The following is a 23188-nucleotide window of genomic DNA, read 5'->3' as shown; positions in this document are numbered from 1 at the left end:
CTCTAGGAAGATGATGCAGGTGAATAGGGGAACCCACGTGGCCCCGGGGGTCTTTGTGGTCCCCGCAACCCCTGAAGGAGATGACACAGCCACTGGATGGCAGAAGTCAAGCCTTCTGATTTTCAGTGCCAAGCATTCTAAGGGAAGGGCGGGGTCTCGGGCCAAGTGCTGGGTCATTTCAGCTGGAGTCACTGGCTGTAGAGGAGAGATAGGGTTGAGCGGCAGGAAGCAGAGAGGGCATGCCTGTGTGCCGACGGGGGCCGGGGCCAGGGAAGGAAGGGCTCTGGAGGCGTGGCGTTCTGAGAAGTGGGTGAGGGGAGGCACTGGGGGAGTGGCCGTGGGAAGCCTGCCAGAGAAAGGAGTAGTCTAGAGAGAGCTGGTGGGTGAGTAGACTATAGGAGGGGAGGTGGAGAGAGATGGACAGAGGATGTGAGAAAGGCAGCTGGGGTGGGTGTGTGCATACGGTGTGTGTGTGTGTGTGTGTGTGTGTGTGTGTGCAGGCACATGGTGGGGGAGGGGAGAATGTGAAGTGTGGAGAACGTGTGTGTGTGTAGGCACACAGGCGGGGAGTGTGGAGAGTATGTGTGTGTAAGAGAGTGAAGTCAAGGTATGAGTGCTCCCCACTACTCAGGGATGAGGGCCCAGTAGCTCCTCCCGAATAACAACCCTGATGCTCTGAGTCTTACAATTTGCATTTCCTCCCTTCCCCTCCCCACCCCACCCCTAACCACTGTGACAAAAATAAGACAGCACGTGTGAGGTTATTGGCCACAATGAGTAGGAGGCACCTTGGCAAGTAGCCCAGAGATCTGGGAGAAAGGCACATCGTTGGGCTTCAGAATGAATGTATCGGGCCAATGAATGAGTGAATAAAGGGGCACTGACGAGGACTTGCTTTATGAGTGAGTGAGTGTGTATGTGTGTGTGTGTGTGTAGTCCAGGGGTCCCTCTGCAGCCTGAGAATCCTGCCTCGGCTTTCTGACCCCAGGAGAGTCCAGAAGTTTGTGCCAGAGGTCCCAGAATCCTCACAGGGGTACCCCTGCCTCAACCCAGGAGACACCCCCTACCCCTCCTTCCAGGGAGGGGGCCCAGGAAGGGCGGGGACGCTGTCTAACCCCAGCAGCCTCCCCTGGGCAGGGGGCCCCACGCTGGGTGGAGCAGCCACACCTGTCTGAAGTTCCGAGGAAGAGGGCGGAAACTGCCACCCCTGCGGTCCTCCTGATAGGCTCAGCTGGCCCCTGCGGTCTGCCCATGGCAGTGGGTCCTGCACTGCCTCACTTCCCTAAATGAGCAATTTCACTTTTAAAAGCCCAGCTCCTGGTCTGCCTGGCTCAGTGACATGTCCTGCGTTGGCCTGTGCCCTGGCCTTAGATTCCCGGAGGGCTCTGGCCCTTTGTGGCTGGGTCTGTGATCACTCCGACTGGATGGGGCCATGGCCCCCGTGGTGCTGCTGCTGTTGCTGCTGTTGCTGTGGCCACAGGGTTGCGTCTCAGGTGAGAGAAGGAGCGAGCTGGGCTGACGTAGGGGAGGGAGTGGTTATGTGGGCCTTCCAGCGTGGTCTTCTTTCGCTGCTTCTCCTTGCCCAGTGACCTCATTTCAAGTTTGGTGGGTTGGGGCTGGTTCAGCAGCTGTTGATCAGAGATCAGCAGGCGTGTTCTGTCCTCAAATTTGCTTCCTCACCCCAGCAAAGCCAGGCCAGGCCCCACAAGGTATGGAAAGCTCAGGGCCCTCTACCGTGGCCCTCTTATCTGCTGGGCACCTTCAGGGCCTGAACCTGCACCCTGAGTTAGCCTTCACTGGTTCTTGGCCTCTGTCGGGAAAGCTTTTCTTTTTCTGACAAGAGTCATTGCATCATGGAGCGCTTTGAACTCCCCTTTTCTCAGAATGCTGATGCCACATCCGGTCCCTGCTCCCCTGTTCTGAAGGTAACCTATCCCACCCCAGTGCTATGGAGGCTCCCAAGGGGCCTTGCCCATTCTTGCCTCCCTTGCTACGATGGCAACCAACTTACCACTTCCTGTTGAGTTCTGGGTGTAGTAGGAGTTGCCAAAACCCACTTTTCAGGTACTCCCCGCCTTCTCCCACAACCCTGCCTGAGTCTATTGGGGACACAGACCCTGTGTATCTAGCTCCCAGTCTAATGGAAGAGTCATGAGAGGGGTGTAAGATGCAAATGGACATGGCCCTTCCCTAAGCCACCCACCTCTGCCAACACCTGTTGGGCCCCTCTGTTTAGTTGACAGGTGACATTATGCTGCTCATACAGGTGTTCCCTGACCCACAGCCTTGCCCGGCTGTAGTGGCTGCTAGAATGGAAACTGGAACAGATCTGCGGGTTCCTGGGTCCTTGGCATCATAATAGCTCTCTCTGATTTCTCCATTGGGAAACTACTTGCAATTGGAGAAAACGGTGTGCACTGAGCCTTGGGTATCTACTAAGTTCAAGACAAGATCCTGGAGTGTAATCCTTACAGAAGCCTATGAGGAGGCCCATGTGATTCCCTCCGGACAGATAAAATAGCACAGAGGGTGAGGGAGCTGCCCACATTGTGGTGGTGCCGCCTGGGTTTATGCATATATACAGAGATAAATGTTGTTTGATTTACTTGAAAGGGTGACAGAAAAAGAGAGAGAGAGAGAGAGAGAGAGAGAGAGAGAGAGAGGCACAAGAGATCTTCTACCTGCTGGGTCACTTCTCAAATGGCTACAATAGCCAGAGCTGGGCCAGGCCAATGTGAGGAACCTGGAACTCCTTCTGGGTCTCTCATGTGGATGGCAGGGGACTTGGGCCACTTGGGGCATCTCTTACTACTTTCCCAGGCACATTAACTGTGAGCTGGGTTGGAAGCAGAGTAACCTTGATTTGCACTGGTGCTCCGATATGGGATGCTGGTGTTGCATGGCACTGAGGCCTGGAACCAGGGTGTTAACCCAACTCCTATTTTTGATTCTACAATGTGTGTTTTGTATTCCATACCACTAGGGAGAGACTGTGTGTGTGTGTGTGTGTGTGTGTGTGTGTGTGTGTGTGTGTGTGTGCGCGCGCGTGTGTGTGCACACTTGTGAAAGGCTCTGGGATGGCAGTAGATAAGCGACTGATGAACTTGCAGTGGATAGACAGAGGGATCCCACCATAGCTGTCTCCTCTCTGTCCCCTGAGCCAAGTCGCTGCCCCTGTCCTGGTCTCTGCATGTCCTGGTCTCCCCACCAGATGGTAGATTACAGAGGGCAAGAGGCACATCTTGGGCACACAGAACAAGATGGTGCAGACAAACCATACGTAACTGTAGAATCTTCCAGTCCTGGTGTGTTGGAACATCCTAAGACCCACCTGTATCTGCACTGTCTTCACAAAGTTCCTAGAAAATGTTTTCTATGAGAAAGCTACGCATTGATTGTTTCCTCCCTTAGACTGGGAATTCCCTGTCTCCACCATCAGGTTGGGAGAGGCAGGGAAAGGCCTGTGACACCTGTGTCACAATGGGCACTGGCCACACAGGGTCTGTCTGTTCCCACCAGACCAGGGCGGAGGGGGTTCCCTAGGGCAGGGATGTACTTCCTCCCCAAAACTGCGAGTTCCGCCACAGCTGGGCCACATGCCCCCTTTCTCTCCCCGCACCACTATTTTCAAGTCCAAGCTGCCTTCCTCCTGTCTTGACGAGCTGCTGTCTCCCCAGGTCCTCCGGTCGACGTGTACACCAGAGTGCAGCACCGGGAGGGGGAGACGCTGTCCGTGCAGTGCTCCTACAAGGGACGCAAAAACCGTGTGGATGGCAAGGTCTGGTGCAAAATCAGGAGGAAGAAATGTGAGCCAGGGTTCACCCGGCTCTGGGTGAAGGGGCCCCGCTACTTGCTACAAGATGACGCCCGGGCCAGGGTGGTCAACATCACCATGCATGCCCTCAAGCAACAGGACTCAGGTCGATACTGGTGCATGCGTAACAGCTCTGGGATGCTGTACCCCATGATGGGAATCCAGCTGGAGGTGTCCCCAGGTGAGAACCTGCTGGGCACTGGGATGGATGGGTCAGCCTCCCTGCCCTGCAGGCCACAAACATCAAGCATCGTAACAATAGTAATCCACCAGTTTGGTGTGACACTTCCTCCCTTCTCTCCTTCTTCCATCCTTTCTTTTTTTTAAAGATTCATTTAGTTGGGACCCAGTACAGTAGCCCAGTGATGAAAGTCCTCTCCTTGCACACACCACCAGGATCCCAGATGGGTGCCGGTTTGTGTCCTGGATGCTCCACTTCCCATCCAGCTCCCTCTTTGTGATCTGGGAAAGCAGCAGAGGACAGCCCAAGCCCTTGGGACGCTGCACCTGCGTGGGAGACTCAGAGGAGGCTCCTGGCTTCAGAATGGCTCAGCTCTGGCCGTTGCGGCTGCTTGGGGAGTAAACCAGCAGATGGAAGATCTTCCTCTTCATCTCTCCTTCTCTCTGTAAATCTGACTTTCCAATACAAATAAATACATCTTTAAGAAAAAGATTAACTTAGTTGGAAGACAGAATAACAGAGATGATGAGGGCAGGGGAGAGAGAAAAGGATCCTCCAACTGTTGGTTCACTGCCTAACAGCCTGGGCTGGGACGAGCTGAAATCGAGAGCCCGGAACTCAATCTGGCTCTCCCACATGGGTGGCAGGTCTCCAAGTCCTTAGGCCATCTTATGTGGCTTTCTCAGGTGTGTTAGCAAAGAGCTGGATCAGAAATTAAGCAGCTGGGATTCAAACAGACAATCTTATATGGGACTTTTGAGTTTAACTGACAGCTTAACCCATTGAGCCACAATGCAGGACCTGCCAAAGGGTTTTCAAAGTGCTTTTACTGATTCTTTCCTGGGAATTACTGTCACTATTTAAAAAAAAAAAGATTAATTTATTTTTAGTTGAAAGGCAGAATTATAGAGAGGAGACAGAGAGAAAGATCTTCTGGCTACTGATTTACTCCCTAAATAGCAGCAATGGCTTGAGCTGAGCTGATCTGAAGCCAGAAGCCAGGAATCTCTGCTTGATTTCCCACATGGGTGCAGGGTCCCAAGGCTTTGGATCATCCTCTGCTCCTTTTGCAGGCCACAAGCAGGGAGCTGGATGGGAAGTAGAACAACTGGGACATGAACTGGCACCTATATCGGATGCCAGTGCTTAAGGGATGATGATTAGCCAATTGTGCCATTGTGCTGGGCCCTACTGTCACCATTTTGCAGATGAAAACCAGAAGACCTTAAATCACATGTATGGCCCCGTGTGATAGCCTGACAGCTAAAGTCCTCATGTTGCACATGTCAGGATCCCATATGGGCGCTGGTTCTAATCCCGGCAGCCCTGCTTCCCATCCAGCTCCCTGCTTGTGAACTGGGAAAGCAGTTGAGGACGGCCCAAAGCCTTGGGACTCTTCCCACATGAGAGGCCTGGTAGAGGCTCCTGGCTTTGGATTGGCTCAGTTCCAGCCATTGAGGCCACTTGGGGAGTGAATTATCAGATGAAAGATCTTCCTCTCTGTCTCTCCTCCTCTCTGTATATCTGACTTTCCAATAAAGAAAGATCTTTTAAAAAAAGTCACATATGGGGCCTTCATTTTGTCCTAGTGGGTGACTGCCTATGATCCTGGCAATCCATATGGGTGCTTGTTTGAATCCTGATTGCTCCTTTTCAACCCAGCTCATGCTAACGGCCTGGGGAAAGCAGTACAAAATGGCCCACGTGTTTGGGCTCCTGCCATCTATGTGGGTGACCCAGATGACAAGGGGGAAAAGAGGCAGACACAGGGCAGTGACAGGGGGCTAAGGGTTTCCTTCTGAGGTGATGAAAATGTTCTCGTGTTGATTGTAGAACACTGATTGCACATAGGACTTCGTCAAGATACGACAGCTGACTGAACTTTATACTATGAATGGGTACGTTTCATGGGATGTGAATTCTCCCTTGACTAAGTGTTTTAAAGAATCAAGAGGATATAAAACGTCTCCCTTGAGGAAGAGCAGAGAGAAGAACCAAGAACCAGGACATGAGCCCATGGCATTTTTTTTTTTATATTGTAAAATCTGTTTCACAATATAAAAAAAAATTCCATGGGCTCAGCAGAGAAAGATCTATCCACCAGTTCCCTCCCCAAATGGTCACAATAGCCAGAGCTGGGCCGTTCTGAGGCCAGGAACCAGGAGTTTCTTCCAGGTTTCCCAGGTGGAAGCCGGAGTTTGAGTATTTGGGCCATCATCTACTGCTTTTCCAGGCCATAAGCAGGGAGCTAGATGGGAAGTGAAGCAGCTAAGATATGAACTGGTGCCCATCTGGGATGATGGCACCAATTGGAGGATTAGCCTACTGAACCGTCATGCTGCTCCCTTCGCCCCAACCCCAGCATTTATAAGTCATGAAAAGAGTGAGGAGCTGGCGAAGGAGCCTGCAGCCATGCAACCAATTCCTGTGAGACTTATTACCCAGTCCTTGCTGCCCTGACCTCGGTTCTCCCAAGGTCTGGACTGGGGAGAATGCTCTTTCCTAAACGGGGGGCCCAGTCTCCTGCCTCCCCTCTCCAGTTCAGAAGTCGCATCGTAGCCATCTTTGTAAGGATGCCAATGTGAAATGGCTCTGTCTTCTCTTGTTTTCCCTACCATGCTGTGCCAGTTCTCCCCTGGCACCTCAGCAGGACCATCTGAGACAAGTTTAACTGCAGTGTTTTCCAGTTACTAGAATGCTCCTCCCCCCCAAAAGTTCCTCACCTCAATTCTAAACTCTTCTGGAACACAAGGTTGCCCAGGTGTCATGGCCCCAGGAACCTGTGGAAGAGGCTGCCTGCTGCTCGGCTTGGAGAGCCTCTTCATTGCCCCCTGCTGGCCGTCTCTCTCCTACGCACCTTAGTGAGTTGGGGTGGGAAGGAGGTGAAGGGAATGGTTGTGATGGAAGTGATCTGTGGATTGAGGCCAGCCCTCTAAGACCGCCCTGAGGTGGGTGTCCAGGAGCTGGCTCTGAGGCAGCCGGTTATGTGTCTTATCCGCTGCTGAGCGGGAGGCTGTGGCAGAGCCAGCACCAGGCCAGTCTCTTCCTCTGCCACCCACCTTATTCAGAGAGCTCAGGCTTGGTACAGTCCTCTCGGCAGACCAAGCTGCCCACCCCTTCTCTTCTCTCATCATCCATAGGCTTCTAGAAAAAAGCCAGCAGAGGACCGAGATGCTGGCTGAGATGTGCCTGAGGAAGATGCCTGTCCCTATCTTTACTGCTTTGTCTGGAATTTTGGGTCTTTGCTGCCTCCCTGCCTCATCTCTGGACTCTAATAGCTGACTATGTGGAGGTGGAATTGTCCTTCTGTTCCCCTTAGAGAAAATCTTTCGGCTGTCAGAAATGAGGAGGGTCTGGGAAGTGCCAGGAGAGATGGCGGTTGGGCAGGGCAGTGTCTACTGAAGAAGCAGCCTCTCCTTTCCTCACTACACCTGCCTCTTCCTTCCTAGCCAACCTCTCTGAGACATATCCACACCTGCCTGCCCAAAGTCCAAGAATATGACCCCAGGGGCCCGGCACGGTGGTCTAGCAGTTAAAGCCCTTGTGTTCAAAGTGCCAGGACCCCAGATGGGCGCCAATTCTAATCCTGGCAGCTTCACTTCCCATCCAGCTCCCTGCCTGTGGCCTGGGAAAGCAGTCAAGGATGACCCAAAGCCTTGGGACCCTGCACTTGCATGGGAGGCCTGGAGGAAATTCCTGGCTCCTGGCTCAGGATCAGCACAGCACTGGCTGTTGCGGTCACTATCTTCCTGTCTGTCTCTCTTCCTCTCTGTATATCTGACTTTGCAATAAAAATAAATAAATCTTAAAAAAAAAAGGACCCCGGCCCGAGAGGACAGTCCCTACCCCCAGTTTCCCATCTTAACAGCTGTCTGGGGGATGGAGGTGAGGAGGCAGGGACAGTACAAGATCTGTTCCTGGTCCTGAGACCTCCTTCAGTCTAACATGCTTCCCTCTTTGACCCCTCAGCCTCCACCACAGAGAGGAGCATCCCTCTGACGCGCCTGGACCACGTCCTCCAGAGCAGCGGTGTTGCCCCGATGACTCAAGCCCCCACATCAGACCCCAGGGCCTCCCTCACCTCCAGTGTGACAGTGCTCACCTCGGGACGGCTCACCGTGACCGGACTCCCACCCTCCTCTGTGGCCCAGACCACAAGGCCCAGCTCGGAGACAGGCCACGGCTCCACCGATGGCAGCATCACCACCGTGGGGCCTTGGAGGGCCATGGGGTCACGGACAGTGATGACCACAGCTCCCAGCAGTACTAGGGAGCGGTACTCTCCTGCCAGCCAGGCCCTGCTGCCCACCAAGCCCAGGCGCCTCAGCACCAGTTTGCCCACCACAGTAAAGTGTCAAAACAGACTGCCCTCCCTCAGGTACCTGCTGAAGGATGTGCGGGCGGATATGTGCCAGCTCTCAGTGCCTGAGCAAACCTGGAGGGGTTAGGAATCAGGAGCTTGGCGTGATTTGTTGCCCAGGCAGCAGAAGGAGACCGGAAGTGACGTGAAGGATGAGAGAGATGTAAAGGATGAGAGAGGAAGTGATGTAAGGATGGTCCTGGGGAAGAGGGTCAGGGGTGGGCAATGAGAGGATAGGGCCAGCCAAGGATGCGGCTTGGAGAATAGGAGCTCGGGGGTGGCAGGCCCTGAGATATGGTGATAGGGAGGGAGGAGAGATGAGGGGAAAGAAAGGAAGGTTCCCAGAAGCACTTGGTCACGCCCACGGACACTGCGCATGGGCGGGGCCTTGTCTAGTGTCAGACGCTCCCCCGCAGGGGAGGTAGTTAGATGCCACCTCGTGTTTGTCTTCTGTGGAAGGAGCCCGCCGTGTGTGTGTGTGTGTGTGTGTGTGTGTGTGTGTGGCCCAGAGGGCTGCGGGATGAGAGGAAAGCATCAAGCCAACAGGGGCACCTGAGTAGTGGGGGCCTGGAGCTGCACAGGCACGCTGGGAGGGGCTTCCTCAGCCATGGGCAGAGCGAGGGTCACCCAGAGGCCCCGCCCTCGCTGTGGACACGTTTTGGGCATTCATGGCAGAAGTGACTTTCCTCTGCCTGGGGCATCTTACCTTCAGCTCTGAGTTAGTGATTGTCTCTACCACAATCATGTCCCCAAGGAAGGAGGCCACGCTCCCAGGACTGACCCCTCGTGTGGGGCACACCGCGGCTGTGGTCATGGGTTGGTTCTCATCTCCTTCCCTCTGCCCCACTTCCTCAGGCAACAGGATCTTCATGTCACAGTGCTCGTGGTAGCCCTGACCTTCCTCCCAGCGCCCATGATGTTGATTGTGGTCTACGGGTTTTGGAAGAAGAGACACATGGGAAGTGAGTAGAACCCACCCCTCAGCATTTCAGGGCAGCGGTCCCAGCTGGTCAAGGGAGTGAGAGGGAGAGGCCAGGAAAGGGAGGAGCTGGAGGGACCAGAGGTGGAGCCAGGAGAGGGACTTTGCGGTGCTTAGAGTGGGGCAGGGTACCCGTCCTCAGTTCCCATTTTTCTCTGCAGGCTATAGCATTTGTCGCAACCCTGCCAGGCCCTGGAGGGCCCCGTCCAGAAGACCAGAACTCCTGCAGAAGCTAGCTTGGCTTGAGAATACATAACTGCAGTGGGAGCTCCTCCTGGAGGGGTCCCAGGAGGCTGGGGATGAGGGGAAATGTGCACAATGGCTGAGGTTGGAAGAACTCTGCAGGTGCTCTTGGACACCTTGTCCGGTCCCCATCCCTGGCCCCGCCAAGCCTTCTCCAGGGTTGCCAGGAGGGCTCAGCAACAGGCAACCTTCAGGGGGTCCTGCAGGACGTATCCCAGGGGTGCCGTGTGCTGCTCTAGCTGCCGTGCCCTGGGCTGAGGGCAGTGGAGCCCCCAAGATGCTGCTGACTGATGGAGAATGGCTCTCCTGATGCTCCATCCAAGGTGAGAGTGGGGCACAGCCGGAGCCGCCCTCTGCCCACCTGGAACCGTGGAGCCCTCAGCTTCCCCACATGGCATGCCTGCAGAGGAAGAAAGAGGGACTCAGGAGCCCCAGAGGCAGGAGTGTCCCCAGACCCTGTTGTGGAAGAGGAGAGGGACAGTGACTCGGAGCTGGGTTCATAGCAGGTAGGCACCTGTCAGTCTGGGTGTCCTGATGTCTTCTGCCCTGACTAAGGCTGCTGATCCCCCATGCCCAGGGAGCCTTCAGGGCACACCTTTCCACAGCTGCCTCCTGCTATGTGTGTCCCTCCCCTGTGGTGTGCCCCTCCTCAGATTGGGGGATCTCTCTCCCAGGCCACGCACCTGAGGTCACACGTCCGAGTTCCTGGAGGGAACTCTAGCTGAGTCCACGCTCCAGGCTTTCTGAGACCCTGGCCCTGGAATGAGGGGGATCACCCCACAGATGCTGGTGGGGAGGCCATGGTGCAGAGAAAAAGAGTTGGATCACTGTCCCACTCCCCAAGGGGCTCATTGACCCCTGGAAAGAGAGAGGACCCCACTTGTGACACAATGAAGGCAACTGGAACTGCCTGCCGCCTAGAAGACTGGCCTAGGTGAGAGCTGGGAGGGGAGGTGTTTAAGGAGCTCCTGGCTGGGGCTCCATGGCCCAAGTGTGAGCTCAGACCTAACCTCTGCTGCTCTGACCACTGGCCCAGCTGTCAGCAGTGAAGACGAAACCACCAACTGGATTCCGGCCCCCAGGCAAGGGTGTCCTTCAGCCTGCTGGAGTCATGGTTGGGGACAAAGATGACATGTGCACTTTGGTTGTGGGTTGGCAAGGGTCATATTCAGCAGAGAGACTCAACTAGGGTCTCAGTGGACGGCTGGTGTGGTCAATCCAGGATGAATACGGGGAGAGGAATAGGGGCTGGGGTCGTGCATGGGGACAGCCTGGAAGAGGTACTGCTTCCCTGTGTCCACGAGGGGGCAGTGGAGGCAAGACTCGAACTAGGAACTGACAGTTCCATACAGGACACACACACACACACACACACACACACACACACACACACACACACACACACACACACACACAGTGACATTTGTCCCTGGATGGCCAACAACTAGCCCCAGGAGCTCTTTTCACCACCTTAACTCTCCTGAGGAGAAAACCTCCATGAGAGCTCAGTGACAAGATATCCGGTGGGGAAGGAACCGGGGTGGGATCGGGGATGCCACCCTGTCACTGTGTGACCCTGAGCAAGTCACTAACCCTTTCTGGGCCTTGTTGTTCCTCCCTTGTGAAAGGGGGTGATAATAATTCCTACCTCTCGAGATTGTTCTCAGGATAAAATACAATGACCCGTGCTACTCGGCTAATGCCTGATTATTATCGCTTCGTGGTGATTTTCTGGTTCCGCTGTTTTCTGCGTTCTGTGCTTGAGAGCTTCAGGGGTTGGGGAGGGGGTCTTCCATCTCTTCTCTGTGTCTTTCATTCTCAACTGTTTTGGAGCAGCCTCTTTGATGAGGCCTTCTCGCCAGGGTAGGCTCATCTTGGTGCACCCTTGGCAAGCTATTGTCCCAATCTGGCTCTTGTTCTTGCTTTCTCACATCCATGGAAGGACAAGAGGAGGTGCCACAGTTGCCTGCACAGAGCTCAGCACTAAGGGAGTGCCAAGGAGCCACCCCCTCCCTCCACCTGCTCCCAGCTCCAAGTGGCGGGGGAGGAGGGGAAAGACACAGCAGGGCTGCCTACACCTCGGATCCAGCCCAGGGTCAGAAGCCACAGGTGCTCAAGGGCTTCAGGGATGGGAGCCCTGGGGCCAGCCAGGCAGGCAGGCTCCTTCGGCCTGTCCTCAGACCTTGTCACAAGAGGCTGGAGTCCTCTCCAGGCAGTCCGGCTTCTCCGGTCCACTCCTGCTTCCTGCTCTTCCCCTCCCCTAGGGGGTGGTTCCAGAGCACTTGAAACCCCTGTACCCATCTGAGAGTCTGTCCCGGGAATCTACCCTGGCATACTTCTCATGGGATCTTCTTTGTTGTGTGCCAACCGTGAGTATCTGGAGCTCACCCAAGATGATTATTTCAGATGTGTTTGATTGGTGGGATTGTGGTTGGGAGCTGGGGGTGCTCTGAGGCCAGGAATAGCCCCCCCACCCCCCGTTGTAGGGTCTTCAGGAAATTCATGGAGCAGGCATGTTATGCAAACTCTGTGTGTGGGTTTTCAAGCTTTTGCAGCAAAATAAACTTTTTGTTTCCTTTTCCATGAGATTTAAGAACACCTTTATGGGCCCAGTGTGGTAGCCTGGTGGCTATAGTCCTCGCCTTGCATGCCCAGGATCCCATATGGGTGCTGCTGGTTCATGTCCCAGCTGCTCCATTTTCCATTCAGCTCTTTGGTTGTGGCTTGGGAAAGCAACCGCGTGGGAAACCCGGTAGAGGCTGGGGGCTTTGGATTAGCCCAGTTCTGGGTGTTGTGGCCACTTGGGGATGAAAGATCTTTCTTTCTCTCTGTCTCTCCTTCTCTCTGTAAATGCCTTTCCAATAAAAATAAATATGCCTTTAAAAATATACTTACTTATTAGAGAGATATCCATTCATATCCCCAAAGGCCACCAAGGATCCTGGGGACCAGGCCAAGGGCGGAGTGGAAGCTAGGAGCCAGAAACTCCATCCAGGCCTGCTAGGTCAGTTTTAGGAGCCCAAGTACTTGAGTTCTGTCATTGCTGCCCCTGGGGCATTAGCAGAGAGCTAAAGGTGGCTGCGGAGCCCCACCCCTTCCGGGGTGTTTTTTGAAAACCCCCAACCCGTCCTGGCATTCCCCTAGCCTTGCTGGGAACCCTCACTGCGCTCTTGCCCCTGGAAGGACATCTCCAGTTCCTTCCTCCTGTTCCCCTTCAGTCCCCTGCAAACTTCTGAGTTCTGGTGGCTGGTGACCAGTGGCACTCGGGGTTCTGGTCAGACTGGCTTTTCTTTCAGCCTTCACTTTCTGGGGCACAGCACGGACTGTGAAGGAAGTGGTAGAGCAGCTGGGAGAGAGAGTAGAAATGTTTCACCCTAGTTCTTTCTTGGAACTTCTCAGCTTTCCCCATCCCGACCTCAGTGGGAGGGAAGTGGCTTGCTGGAGACAGCAGGGGCTGGTCCAGAGGAGCCCAGGAGTGGTTCTAGAGTCCCCAGAGCCCCAGTTAGCCCAGCTGGATGCCAGCCCTCCTGCCGCTGGCTGCCTGCTTCTCCCCCAAAGAAACCTTTGCCTAGCTCAGCAGTTCACCCCCACTCTCTCCCCAGGGCCTGTCGGCTGCTTTGCTTTCCTCTTTATCCCCGAGCTCAGGAAAAGGCTCCATGGCTTGGGAGGCTATACACCTGCTGCTACCTGGCCTGCTGATGCTCCAGGCCTCAGGTGAGGAGGGCTGGGTAGGCGCTATGGAAGATGCCCTGAGGGGACGGGGGCCTGAGGAGAGGGGCTCTCTTCACTGAGGGTTCACCCCTAGGTTCCTGGGGACAGATCCCAGAGATCCTGCAGAAACTGGAGGGCGAGGCCATCTCTGTGACATGCTACTACTCGGCTGAGCAGCACACGAAGCTGAAAACCTGGTGTAGGCAAACAGGGACCAACCTCTGCACCTTGCTGGTGGACAGTTCCCAGAGCTGGGCACAAGACCCCCGGTGCTCCCTACAGGATGACCACCACTCTGCCCACTTCATCGTCACCATGAAGAGGCTCACAGTGATGGACTCTGGTCTCTACTGGTGTGGTGTCTATGAGTCTTCTGGAGTATTCCCTCTCAGAACCATCCAGCTCATGGTGTCTCAAGGTGTGCGTGCTTTCCCTTCTTGGTTCCCCTTGGATTGGGGAGGGCGGGTTGTCTCTGGCTTGCTGAAGCCCCTGGGTGAGAGAGCTGGAGAGGATTCTGGAAATAAGGTATGTGGAGGGGAGCAGAGAAGGAGGCATGTGGCCCAGGGTCACCTAGAGAGTGATCTGAAATCTCCCCCATGCGTCAGCATAGCTGGCTCATCGTCCAGTCTTGGACATCCCTGTCCCTGACCTTGACCCTTTGCCTCTCACACAAGGGAACTAACTGGGTGTGAAGCTGAAAACCACGGACTGATAGGAGACAGGTGGAGAGGGAGGGAGATGGGATGCTGAGAGGCAATGCAAGATGTGTGGTGGCCTAGAGCTCCACGGGGGGCCTGGGTTCTTGTCTTGACCATGGACGTCTTGGTTATGGAGCCTAAGTGGATGCTTACAGCTACCACACATCTGAGGTTCCGTGTGGTCCTCCTGAATCCCCATGGAGTTGCAGAGTTGGTCCTGCATTTACGTGTGGTCCAGGCTGCAACCCCTGGATCCCTCCCTCAGGCTCAACCTGCCCAGCCTGTTGGTCAAATGGGCACTCGAGGGATTAACAGGTCAGTGCTTCACTGCCCAAGCGTTGGCTCCATGCCCATTCCTTGGAGGGCCCAGGGCTAGTCTAGGGTCTGGAACGGGGCCTTAAACCTTTGAAATCCCATTCCGTGCTGGAGGAGCCAGTAAGGCAGACTGTGAGTCAAGAGTGACACTGCAGGAGGCAGGGATATCACAGAAGCAAATGGACAGAGTCTTGGTGAGGGAACTCTCCTGGCACCAAGAAGGTCAAGGGAACGCTCCTGCATCAAGGGAGGACTCCTTGGAGGAGGTGTCACCACCTGACTTTGTGGCTGAGCGGGAGTTTATCCAGGGAAGACATGAAAGGCATGCGGTTACGGTGGAGGGAAGCATCAGAGATTAAAAATGTGACATGTTCAGAAACAGCAGCAGCAAAAGGGATGGCACAGCTGACCTAACATGCAGGTGACAATGTGGTTTGCCATACAGAGCTCCCGGCACGGTGGCCCTTCCTGCCCTCAGTATGGTTGCTGTGCCTCCTGCAGGTGCTGCGACCCTGCCCAGAGCTCACCCCTGGTCTAGGGCCCCAGGTGGCCGCCTGCTCCCGGGGTTGGGGACTGGAAGTGGGAAGCCCTGGGGTGTGGGTGAGCAGAGGGCTGCTCCATTCACTTTTGTCTCTTCCAGCTCCCGTCCCATCCTCCACCAGGAATGCCTGGAAGACCATAGCCCTGGCTTCTACCAGCAGCCCTGTCAATGCCAGGTACTGTTGCACACCCTCCAGTTCCCGAGCCTTTCTTTTATTGTACCCTCTGCCAATCAAGATCAGATACCGCCCACTACTGCTGTACCTGGCTCGTGCAGGATGAAACAGGGTCATACTGGCCACTTTGCCTGAACGAACCTTAGCTTTGGCACCTGCAGTGATGTTCCCACCTTACAGGGGGCTGTTTGTTCTGGCCTGTTATCATCTGGATTGTTCAGATTGTTCTTGGCTGAAGGACAGTGTCCGTGCTTTTTGGGATGTTTGGCAGCATCCCTGGCCTTTGTCAGGTGTATAAACCTCCTGCTGACACCTGGGTGTGGTGACCCAAAGGGTCTCCCGGTACCGTTGGGATGAGGCCGCTCTCGTGTGGACGTTCAGGCTTGGAAGGTGTTTGTGAGGGCTCAGAGAGCCTAGAGCCATAGCATCCGGCTGCTACATCTCAGTGAGAGCAGCAGAGCTTGGTAGGCACCCTTGGTAGGTCCTGCCTCCTGTGTGCCCAGCTTTCTTCTTCATACCTGCCCAATCATTTCCAGGCCCCAGACTCTGGGCAGGGCAATCTCTTTCTTGCCCTCCCCCTCTTCATTCACCTTCATCTCAGATCACAAACTCCGCCTCTGGCATGCCATTGTTCCTTTAAGCAGATGCTAAGTGGTGCCAGTAGCCTGAGCTGAGAGGTGTCTCTAGAACTGATCCCCCAACTGAAATGCCCCAGAAACGTCCCCTAGGAGCTTGTGACAGGGTGGCAGGATGTCGCCCTGGGTGTTTTTCCTTTGCCTAACACAGAATGCCAGAAATGTGCCTCTTACCTGCAGTGAAGTATGGTGACTCCTCTGAGAACCACCTGCAGCCCACAGCAGGGATGCACGAAGGAGCTGGGACAAGGGTGCTGGCGAGGAGTAACTGCAAGCCCTGTCACGGAGTCCCAGGAGGGATGGATGTTAAGGGACAGAAGTCAGAAAAGGGAAGGCATGAAGACTTGTGATATCACAGCATAGTCATCTTCCAGAGAATGGAAACTAGCCCAAGGCAGCACCGGCCGCTGTGGCCACGTGGTGATCAGGCGGGGAGAGGGGCAAGGCTCTGGGGAGAGGCTGGAAGCTGTGGTGGGGTGTCTGTGGGTGGGTGTCTGTGGCTGTGAGAGTGACAACCACAGCAGGGAAGGTTCTCCAGGCAGGAGGTGATGCTGGCTGGCTCCACCCGTCCTCACCACCAGCCCGACCCTTCTTCCCAAGGCCCCCTGACAGTGGGAAGTCTGTGCTGTCGGGTGTGGTGGTGACCGTCCTGCTGCTGCTGCTGGCTCTCCTTGTGGTCCTGGGTCTCAGAAAAAAGCAGAAAAGAACCAGGAAAGGTGAGCCCCTGCCTTGCTCTGAGCAGACCACTTGGTACTCAGTCGGGAGTTGGGGGGTGGGAAACCCAGGCTCTGGGGTTCTGGGAGCTCTCTTCCCCTCTACCCAGCAGATGGGGTGTGTGTGTGTGTGTGTATGTGTGTGTGTGTGTGTGTGTGTGTGTGTGTGTGTGTGTGTGTGTGGTTGGCTCCCACAGGTAGACCAGTTGTCTTGTGATGCTGGCGCTTAGCACACCCAAAGTCAGTTCAGTTCAATGTTAAATGGGCCTAAACCTAGGTACACTGCTGTCCACTTACAGTCTTATGGATTTTTGCCATAATTTTTGATTTTTGAATGAGGATTTAAAGAAAAAATTATGTAAAGAGGGCTGTTTGGTCTAGCAGTTTAAACACCAATAAAAATGTGTGTGTGCCATACTGCAGTGCCTAGGGCTGAGCCCTGCTGCACTCCCAGCTCCAGCTTTCTGCTAACACACATCCTGGGAGGAGGCAGGTGATGGCGCAAGGGCTTCGGTTCCTGCCACCCGTGTGGGAGACGTGGGTTGAGTTCCAGGACCCCGGCTTGGGCTTGATCCTGCCCTGGCTTCTATGGGAACTTGAGGAGTGGACTGGCTGATGGAAGATGTTGCTTGCTTTGTGTTTCTTTTCTGCTTCTCAAAGCATAATTAAAACTTTAAAATTCATAAAGGATAAACATAATATTGTTATTGTCAATATCTTTGTATAATTCATGGTATTTTCATTTCTGCATTTGGATAGTTTATTTGGAGGGGGAGAGCAAAATTCCATCTGCTGGTTTGCTCCCCACATGCCTACAACAGCTGGGACTGGACCAGGTGGAGCCAGGAGCCTGGAGCTCAATTCAGGCCTTTCTTTCTTTTCTTTATAACATTATTCATTTTTTTTTTAAATTGGAAAGTCAGATGTACAGAGAGGAGGAAAGAAACAGAAAGGAAGATCATCTGTCTGATGATTCACTCCCCAAATAACCGCAACAGACAAATCTGAGCCCATCTGAAGCCAGGAGCCAGGAGCCCTTCCAGGTCTCCCACACGGGTGCAAGGTTCCAAGGCTTTGGGCCGTCCTCAACTGCTTTTCCAGGCCACAAGCAGGGAGCTGGATGGGAAACAAAGCAACCAGGAGTTGGATTGGTGCCCTTGCAGGATGCTGGCACTGCAACCAACAGCTTAATTCACTATACTGCAATTCCAGCCCTAGCAGTATTGTTTTACTCATTGCTGCCATAGAAAAATGTGAAGGCCTTGAAGTATCAGGGGTAACACGGGGAGCTGTAGGTCAAAGAGTAGAAAACAGGAAATGTGCAGGATGAACAAGCAGAAGGGCCTAACTTGCAACATGAGGTGGATGATAGTGTTCTGTGTTCAGGGTCTTTGCTAAACGAATAGGTTAGAATTGCTTTTGTCACAAGAGGAGAAATGAGAACCAGATGAGATGAGGACTATGTTCACTTACTCCAAAGGGTTGCATAATCCTACAAAATCACGTTATACACATTCAATATACACAGTGCAATTTAAAAATTAAGCAAGAAAAAACAAAAGAATGTCCTCCTAAAAGCACTTCAAGGACTTTCTCAAGGTGTTTTTTTTTTTTTAAGTTTTGGCATTAATCGTGTGTGAAGTCTATAGCACTTTGTACAAGGTTTTTCAGATCAGTCTCTCCAACAATTACTAATTGATTCAAATGGAAGAGACAAGAAGAGAGAGACGGGCAGAGCATTCTTGTTTGTTGGTTCTTGCAGCCAGGCTGACAAGCCCTGGATCCCAGTTTGCATCTCTCCTTTGTGGCAGCAGTCCAAGCCCTTGAGCCATCCCCTGCTGCTTCCAGGGGCACATTAGCAGGAGGCTGGAGAAGAAGCAGAGGCGCTGGGACTGGAACCAGGCGCTTTCCTATGGGGCGCTGGTGTCCCAGTCAGTGTCTTAAGCACTGTGCCAAGCGCCTGCCCCAGTTAGTCCCTGTGGATGAATCCTACATATTTTCTCACTTTTATTCTTACTGACCTTGGCTTGGTGTCTGTGTCCTATGTGTGTGTGTTAACCATATGCCTTAAGGGTGTTTCAATCAACAACGTGATTGAAATGTGTTGAATGAAAAATAATTATGCTGGACCTCATAGGCTTTAATTTTCAAGCAATCAAAACCCCCAGGAGGAGGGGATTGTACAGTTTGTGTACCTATTTTTTTTTCAAATGACATCCAATAGATTTAGTAGATCCCAATAACCTTTTAGTAGAGCAACCAAGTAGAAGAGACAAATGCTTTGTGCGTTCTTTATTGAGGTTCGATTTCTAGAGCATACATGCGAATGCACGGGTGTGAGAATACTCGTAATTGTAACATCGGCTGTGTTTTTTTGCCTTAAGAGTCCTGCTTCAAAACTGAAACGCATAACTCCTGTATGGCTAAGGAGGTTGATCTTTGAATCGGAGGTCTAAGTTTGGGACCTTCAGGCACCTTGAATGAAGCTCTCTTATTTTATGCAAACCAACCTTGGCAGTTTGTTACTTTACCTCTAGCTTCCCAGGACACTATGTGGGGCACTTGGGTCTGTCCCCAAGCAGGAGCAGGACCTTCTGCCCAGCCAGGACCTTAACTTGTCTGCCTTATCTCCATTGGAGGCAGAGACCTCCACCCTAAGCTGACTCTGTGTTCTTGGCAGGTAAAGATGGAGCCCTGGATGTCTGCAGCCTTTCAGTGCTGAAGGAGCCCACCGTGAGTAGGCCTGGCTCATCCCTGGGACCCAGAGAATCACAGCTTGGCTGTGAGCATGCGCTCTTGCTGCTTTCTGCTGACTTCCCAGCCTCTGCGTACTGTCTCTAGCTGCTCTAGACCTTGGTACACAGTGCTGACTGAGCATGCCCCTGCTGCCTCGTGGCCTGAGTGCTTCCTTTTCCCCATTTCTCAGTTCAGTTCTGAGAGGGAGAGAGAGTTAGTTAGTGGGTCAAACCCCAGACCAGCACTTCCACAGCAGGCAGCGCTTCATATCTCACAGGTCATGGGCCAGTCAGAGGGTCTTGTCCACTGGTGGGAACAGACATCACACGGCAAGTGACGTGCTCAGTGAGTCCTGGGGCTGTATGGTTGCCAATGACCAGGGTTGAGCTGATCCAAAGCCAGGAGCCAGGAGATTCTTCTGAGTCTCCCATATAGGTGCAGGGTTCCAAGGCTTTGGGCTGTCCTTGACTGCTTTCCCAGGCCACAAGCAGGGAGTTGGATGGGAAGTGGAGCTGGGATATGAACCAGCACCTATATGGGATCCTGGCAAGTGCAAGGCGAGGACTTTAGCCACTAGGCTACCATGCAGAGCCCATCAAATGTCCTTACTTAGTGCAACCCACACCTGAGAGTGTGTAGAGTGCTGATTCAGACAGGTGGCTAGGGCTGGCCTTGTGCTTTAGCAGGTCAAGCTGCTGCCTGCCAAGCTAGCATCCCATCTGGGTGCCAGTTTGTTTCTGGGCTGCTCCACTTTTGATGCAACGCCCTTCTAACGGCCTGTGGAAAGGAGTAGAAATGGCCCAAATTCTTGGGCGCCTGCACCCACATGGGAAACCTGGATGTAACTCCTGATTCTTGACTTTGACCTGGCTGAGTGTTGGCCATTGAGGTCATCTAGGGAGTAAACTAGAACATGGAAGGTCTCTCTCTCTCTCTGTAACTCTGCCTTTCAAAGTAAATAAATAAATCTATTTTAAAAATAAGAAAACAGTTTGCTGCCCTCCCCCCAGATTGCTTTACTAGATCTGGGGTGGAACCCGATTCTATGTTTCAAACAAGTTTCCAGGAGTATCAAAGCTTTTAGTCCTAGTATATTATATTTTCATTTTTAATGTTAAAATGCATTTATTCATTTTACTTGAAAGGGAGAATAAGAAAGAGACAGAGACAAGTATAGATCTTATATCTGCTGGTTCACTCCCCCAAGTGTAATAGCCAGGAATGGGGCCCCGACGGAAGCCAGGAGCAAAAAAACTCAAGCTGGGTTTCCCATATAGGTGACAGGGACCAAGTACTTGAGCCATTCTCTGCTGCGTTAAAGGATGTCTGGAACTGGAAGTGGAGCTGGGACTCAAACTCAGGTGCATTCATAGGAACTGTGGGCATTCCCAGGCTGCGTCTTCACTGATGTGCCAGACACCCCAGGTCATTGTTAGACATGCCTGTGATGGTGATGTTATTGCCTTGGGAATCACCTCTTTCCACAGTCTTTGCAGACTCGACACCTTGTCCCACATTGCATCTCTCACCCCATCCTCTACCAGCTATAGACACCTAGAAGGTGAGCACACAGCTTGTGTCTGCCTTTCTTGATTTCTAGGGTGCTGATCAGCAGCCGACCTATGAGGAGGAGCTCACAGAAGCCATCCACTACGCCTCACTCACTCACTTAAGCCCTGAGGATCCCCTCTATGCCAACATCTACTGCACCATGAAGCCCGCCCGAGACCTCATCCTGTCTGTGGAATACACCAGTGTGAAGAGGAGCAAATCTCCAGGTCCCCAGACCCGCTGCCTGAGACCAAGTGCCTGGGAATCACAGGCAGAATTTCCTGACCAGTGACTGAATGCCTGCCACCTGCTCAGGAGGTGCTAAGCTCATTTGCCAGCCTTGGAGTGCCTTCTAGTGGCAAAGACTGCTACAAATGATGAGGGAGCAGAGGGCTGAGCAGCAAAGCCAAGCAGAGTCCTAACTAGGCAAGGACTGGAGCCTGGGGCCACGGCTGTGATGGGCAGACTTTGCAGTGGTGGGGTGGGGGGTTGTGATTTTCTGGACACCTGCTCCGTCCCCTTCCTTCCAGGGCCAAGAAGAAGGGAGTGCTACTGGAACTGAATCCAACCGGATGGCGGGGTCTGGGACCCAGTGCTTCTGAGTAACCCAGCACTGAGACTGTCACTTCCTTCCTGACCCAAGGCTGTGAAATCCTGAGGGATTGTGCAAGTTCCTCTATCACAGCCTCTCTTTGAGAAGCCCCAACCCTAGCCGTCCTTGTGAGACGTCCAAACTAGGCTGAGATATGCTGCCCATTCCTGCTCCTTCTGCGTCTCCTGGAAAGGCAGATAGACAGAAAGATCTTCTGTCTGCTGGTTCGTTACATTAGTTTCCTGCCTCATATCTTACAAAGGAATAAACTCCAGGAGGGTGGTCAACCTCAATATGAACAGTCAAACAAAAAAGTGTTTAGAGCGAAGTAGGAGTTTTTAGGACATCAGGGTGTAGAAAGATGATTAAGTAAGACCTCGAAAGCACATGCCATAAAGAGTAAAACATGTAACCTGTTCAACTCCATTAAAAGGAGAAACTTGGGGGCCTGGCGTAATGGCTCAATTGGCTAATCTTCCTCTTGCAAATCCTGGAATCCAATATGGGTTCATGTTCTAGCTGCTCCACTTCCCATCCAGCTCCTTGCTTGTGGCCTGGGAAAGCAATGAAGGACGGCCCAAAACCTTGGGACCCTGCACCTGCATGGGAGACCCGGAAGCTCCTGGCTTCTGCTCAGCTTCAGCCACTGTGATCATTTCAAGAATGAATCAGTGGATGGAAGATCCTTCTCTCTATCTCTCCCTCTCTCTGTAAATCGGCCTTTTCAATAAAAATAAACAAATCTTTTAAAAAGTCTAAACAGGAACTGATGTGAACATAGCTCATGGACCTGTAACTTGAAGACCTGGGAGTGACACTGAGGAGATAGCATGGGGCTGCCACCACCAAGCTGGAGAAGAGATGAGAGCCAGGAGGATGGCAGAGACATGGAGGTAGGTGTGGGAGAGAGAAGGTGAGAGGCAGGGAGATGGTGAGTTGTAGAACTGTCCAGCCTGTGTGAGCAAGGCAAGGCAGATGGCCAGAGAGTGATGGTGGAAGAGAAGGTAGAAGAGAAAACCCATCTGGGAGGAAGATGGAGAGTTTAGACTGAAGTAATCACTTCCTGTGAACCTGCAGGACAAGCTAAGCTGGGGAGTTCAGAGCCAGATGAGCGACTAGGACCCAGAGGAGGAGGGAAGGACTCTGACGCTGAGCATATAAATCCTTTAGATGCTGAGCAGAAGAGGATTTAAGGAAGAAGATAGGATCCTAAGGGATCCTGGTAGGGGAAAGCCTGCATCCCACAGTGCACATGCTAGGGTAAGCCAGGTGCCGCGAGGAAACCCCTAAGAAAGCTTCTTTCTCCCTTCCAGTCCCGTACTATACAGTTAGCCAAGAAAGCATGCACGGATCCCAGGACTCATTCCTTGTAGGTAGCGAGCTCTGTTTTCCCGCAGAGCGTTAGAGATTTTGTGGCTCCCCTACTTGGGCAGCAAAAGCGTCCGGAGATGGCACAGGCAGTTGTTCTGGGCCAGACCAGCAGGTGGCAGTAAGACCCCAATAGAGGAGGAAACAGGGTGGGTTAGAGACTCCTAAATTCAGGAGGACACCCAAAGGTAAGCTGGCCACTTCCCTGGGGAAGTTTTCCTAGCTGCTCCATTGTCTTCGTCTGGCTGATTTCCTCTTCCTTGTCCACTTGCTGCAATGATCCGACGTATAACCCACGCACAATCAGGACTTTGGTGGGGTCCTGTCTCTTACAGGGTAGCGTTGTAGAAAAACCAGGCTGACACCAACCAAACTGAAGTCAGATTACAGCCGTCGGTATGGAAAGCCGCCCCAGGGAACTGAAATAAAATACACAAGCTTGACATATTTCCTAAAGTATTGGAAATCTCCCCCCGGCAGCTGTGCCCCTCTGGGGCAGGTGGATGGACTGGGAGAAACTGCCTGTGGCTTGCAGCTCGAGATTTATATAATGAGTAATGATTGATGTCACTGTTG

General features: G+C 53.2%; 2 protein-coding genes across 4 annotated transcripts; both read left to right on the top strand.

The window, feature by feature from the left end:
• The first annotated feature begins 1163 nt into the window (after positions 1-1163).
• TREML2 (triggering receptor expressed on myeloid cells like 2) lies at positions 1164-11264 on the top strand. Its single transcript, XM_040983343.1, has 5 exons — positions 1164-1493; positions 3678-3995; positions 7965-8373; positions 9211-9317; positions 9496-11264. Exons 1-5 carry the CDS (start codon positions 1433-1435, stop codon positions 9588-9590), a joined length of 990 nt encoding a protein of 329 aa, XP_040839277.1. The 5' UTR covers positions 1164-1432; the 3' UTR covers positions 9591-11264.
• TREML4 (triggering receptor expressed on myeloid cells like 4) lies at positions 9995-21431 on the top strand. 3 transcript variants are annotated; one of them, XM_040983345.1, is made up of 7 exons: positions 9995-10083; positions 13180-13291; positions 13383-13706; positions 14942-15017; positions 16253-16368; positions 19046-19098; positions 20702-21431. In XM_040983345.1, the coding sequence occupies exons 2-7, from the start codon at positions 13234-13236 to the stop codon at positions 20942-20944; spliced, it is 870 nt and encodes a 289-aa protein (XP_040839279.1). In that variant the 5' UTR covers positions 9995-10083; positions 13180-13233; the 3' UTR covers positions 20945-21431. The 3 variants fall into 3 exon arrangements, with proteins under 3 accessions (XP_040839279.1, XP_040839278.1, XP_040839280.1); XM_040983344.1 differs by lacking the exon at positions 9995-10083 and adding an exon at positions 11361-11946; XM_040983346.1 differs by lacking the exon at positions 9995-10083 and having other exon boundaries at positions 13206-13291; positions 13571-13706.
• Positions 21432-23188: the final 1757 nt, after the last annotated feature.

The sequence above is a fragment of the Ochotona curzoniae genome, unplaced genomic scaffold (assembly GCF_017591425.1).
Source record: "Ochotona curzoniae isolate NIBS_2020 unplaced genomic scaffold, NIBS_Ocur_1.0 contig_3819, whole genome shotgun sequence".
NCBI lineage: Eukaryota > Metazoa > Chordata > Mammalia > Lagomorpha > Ochotonidae > Ochotona > Ochotona curzoniae.
Note: the sequence above shows the minus strand (reverse complement) of the source record. Positions and strands in the feature narration are given on the sequence as shown.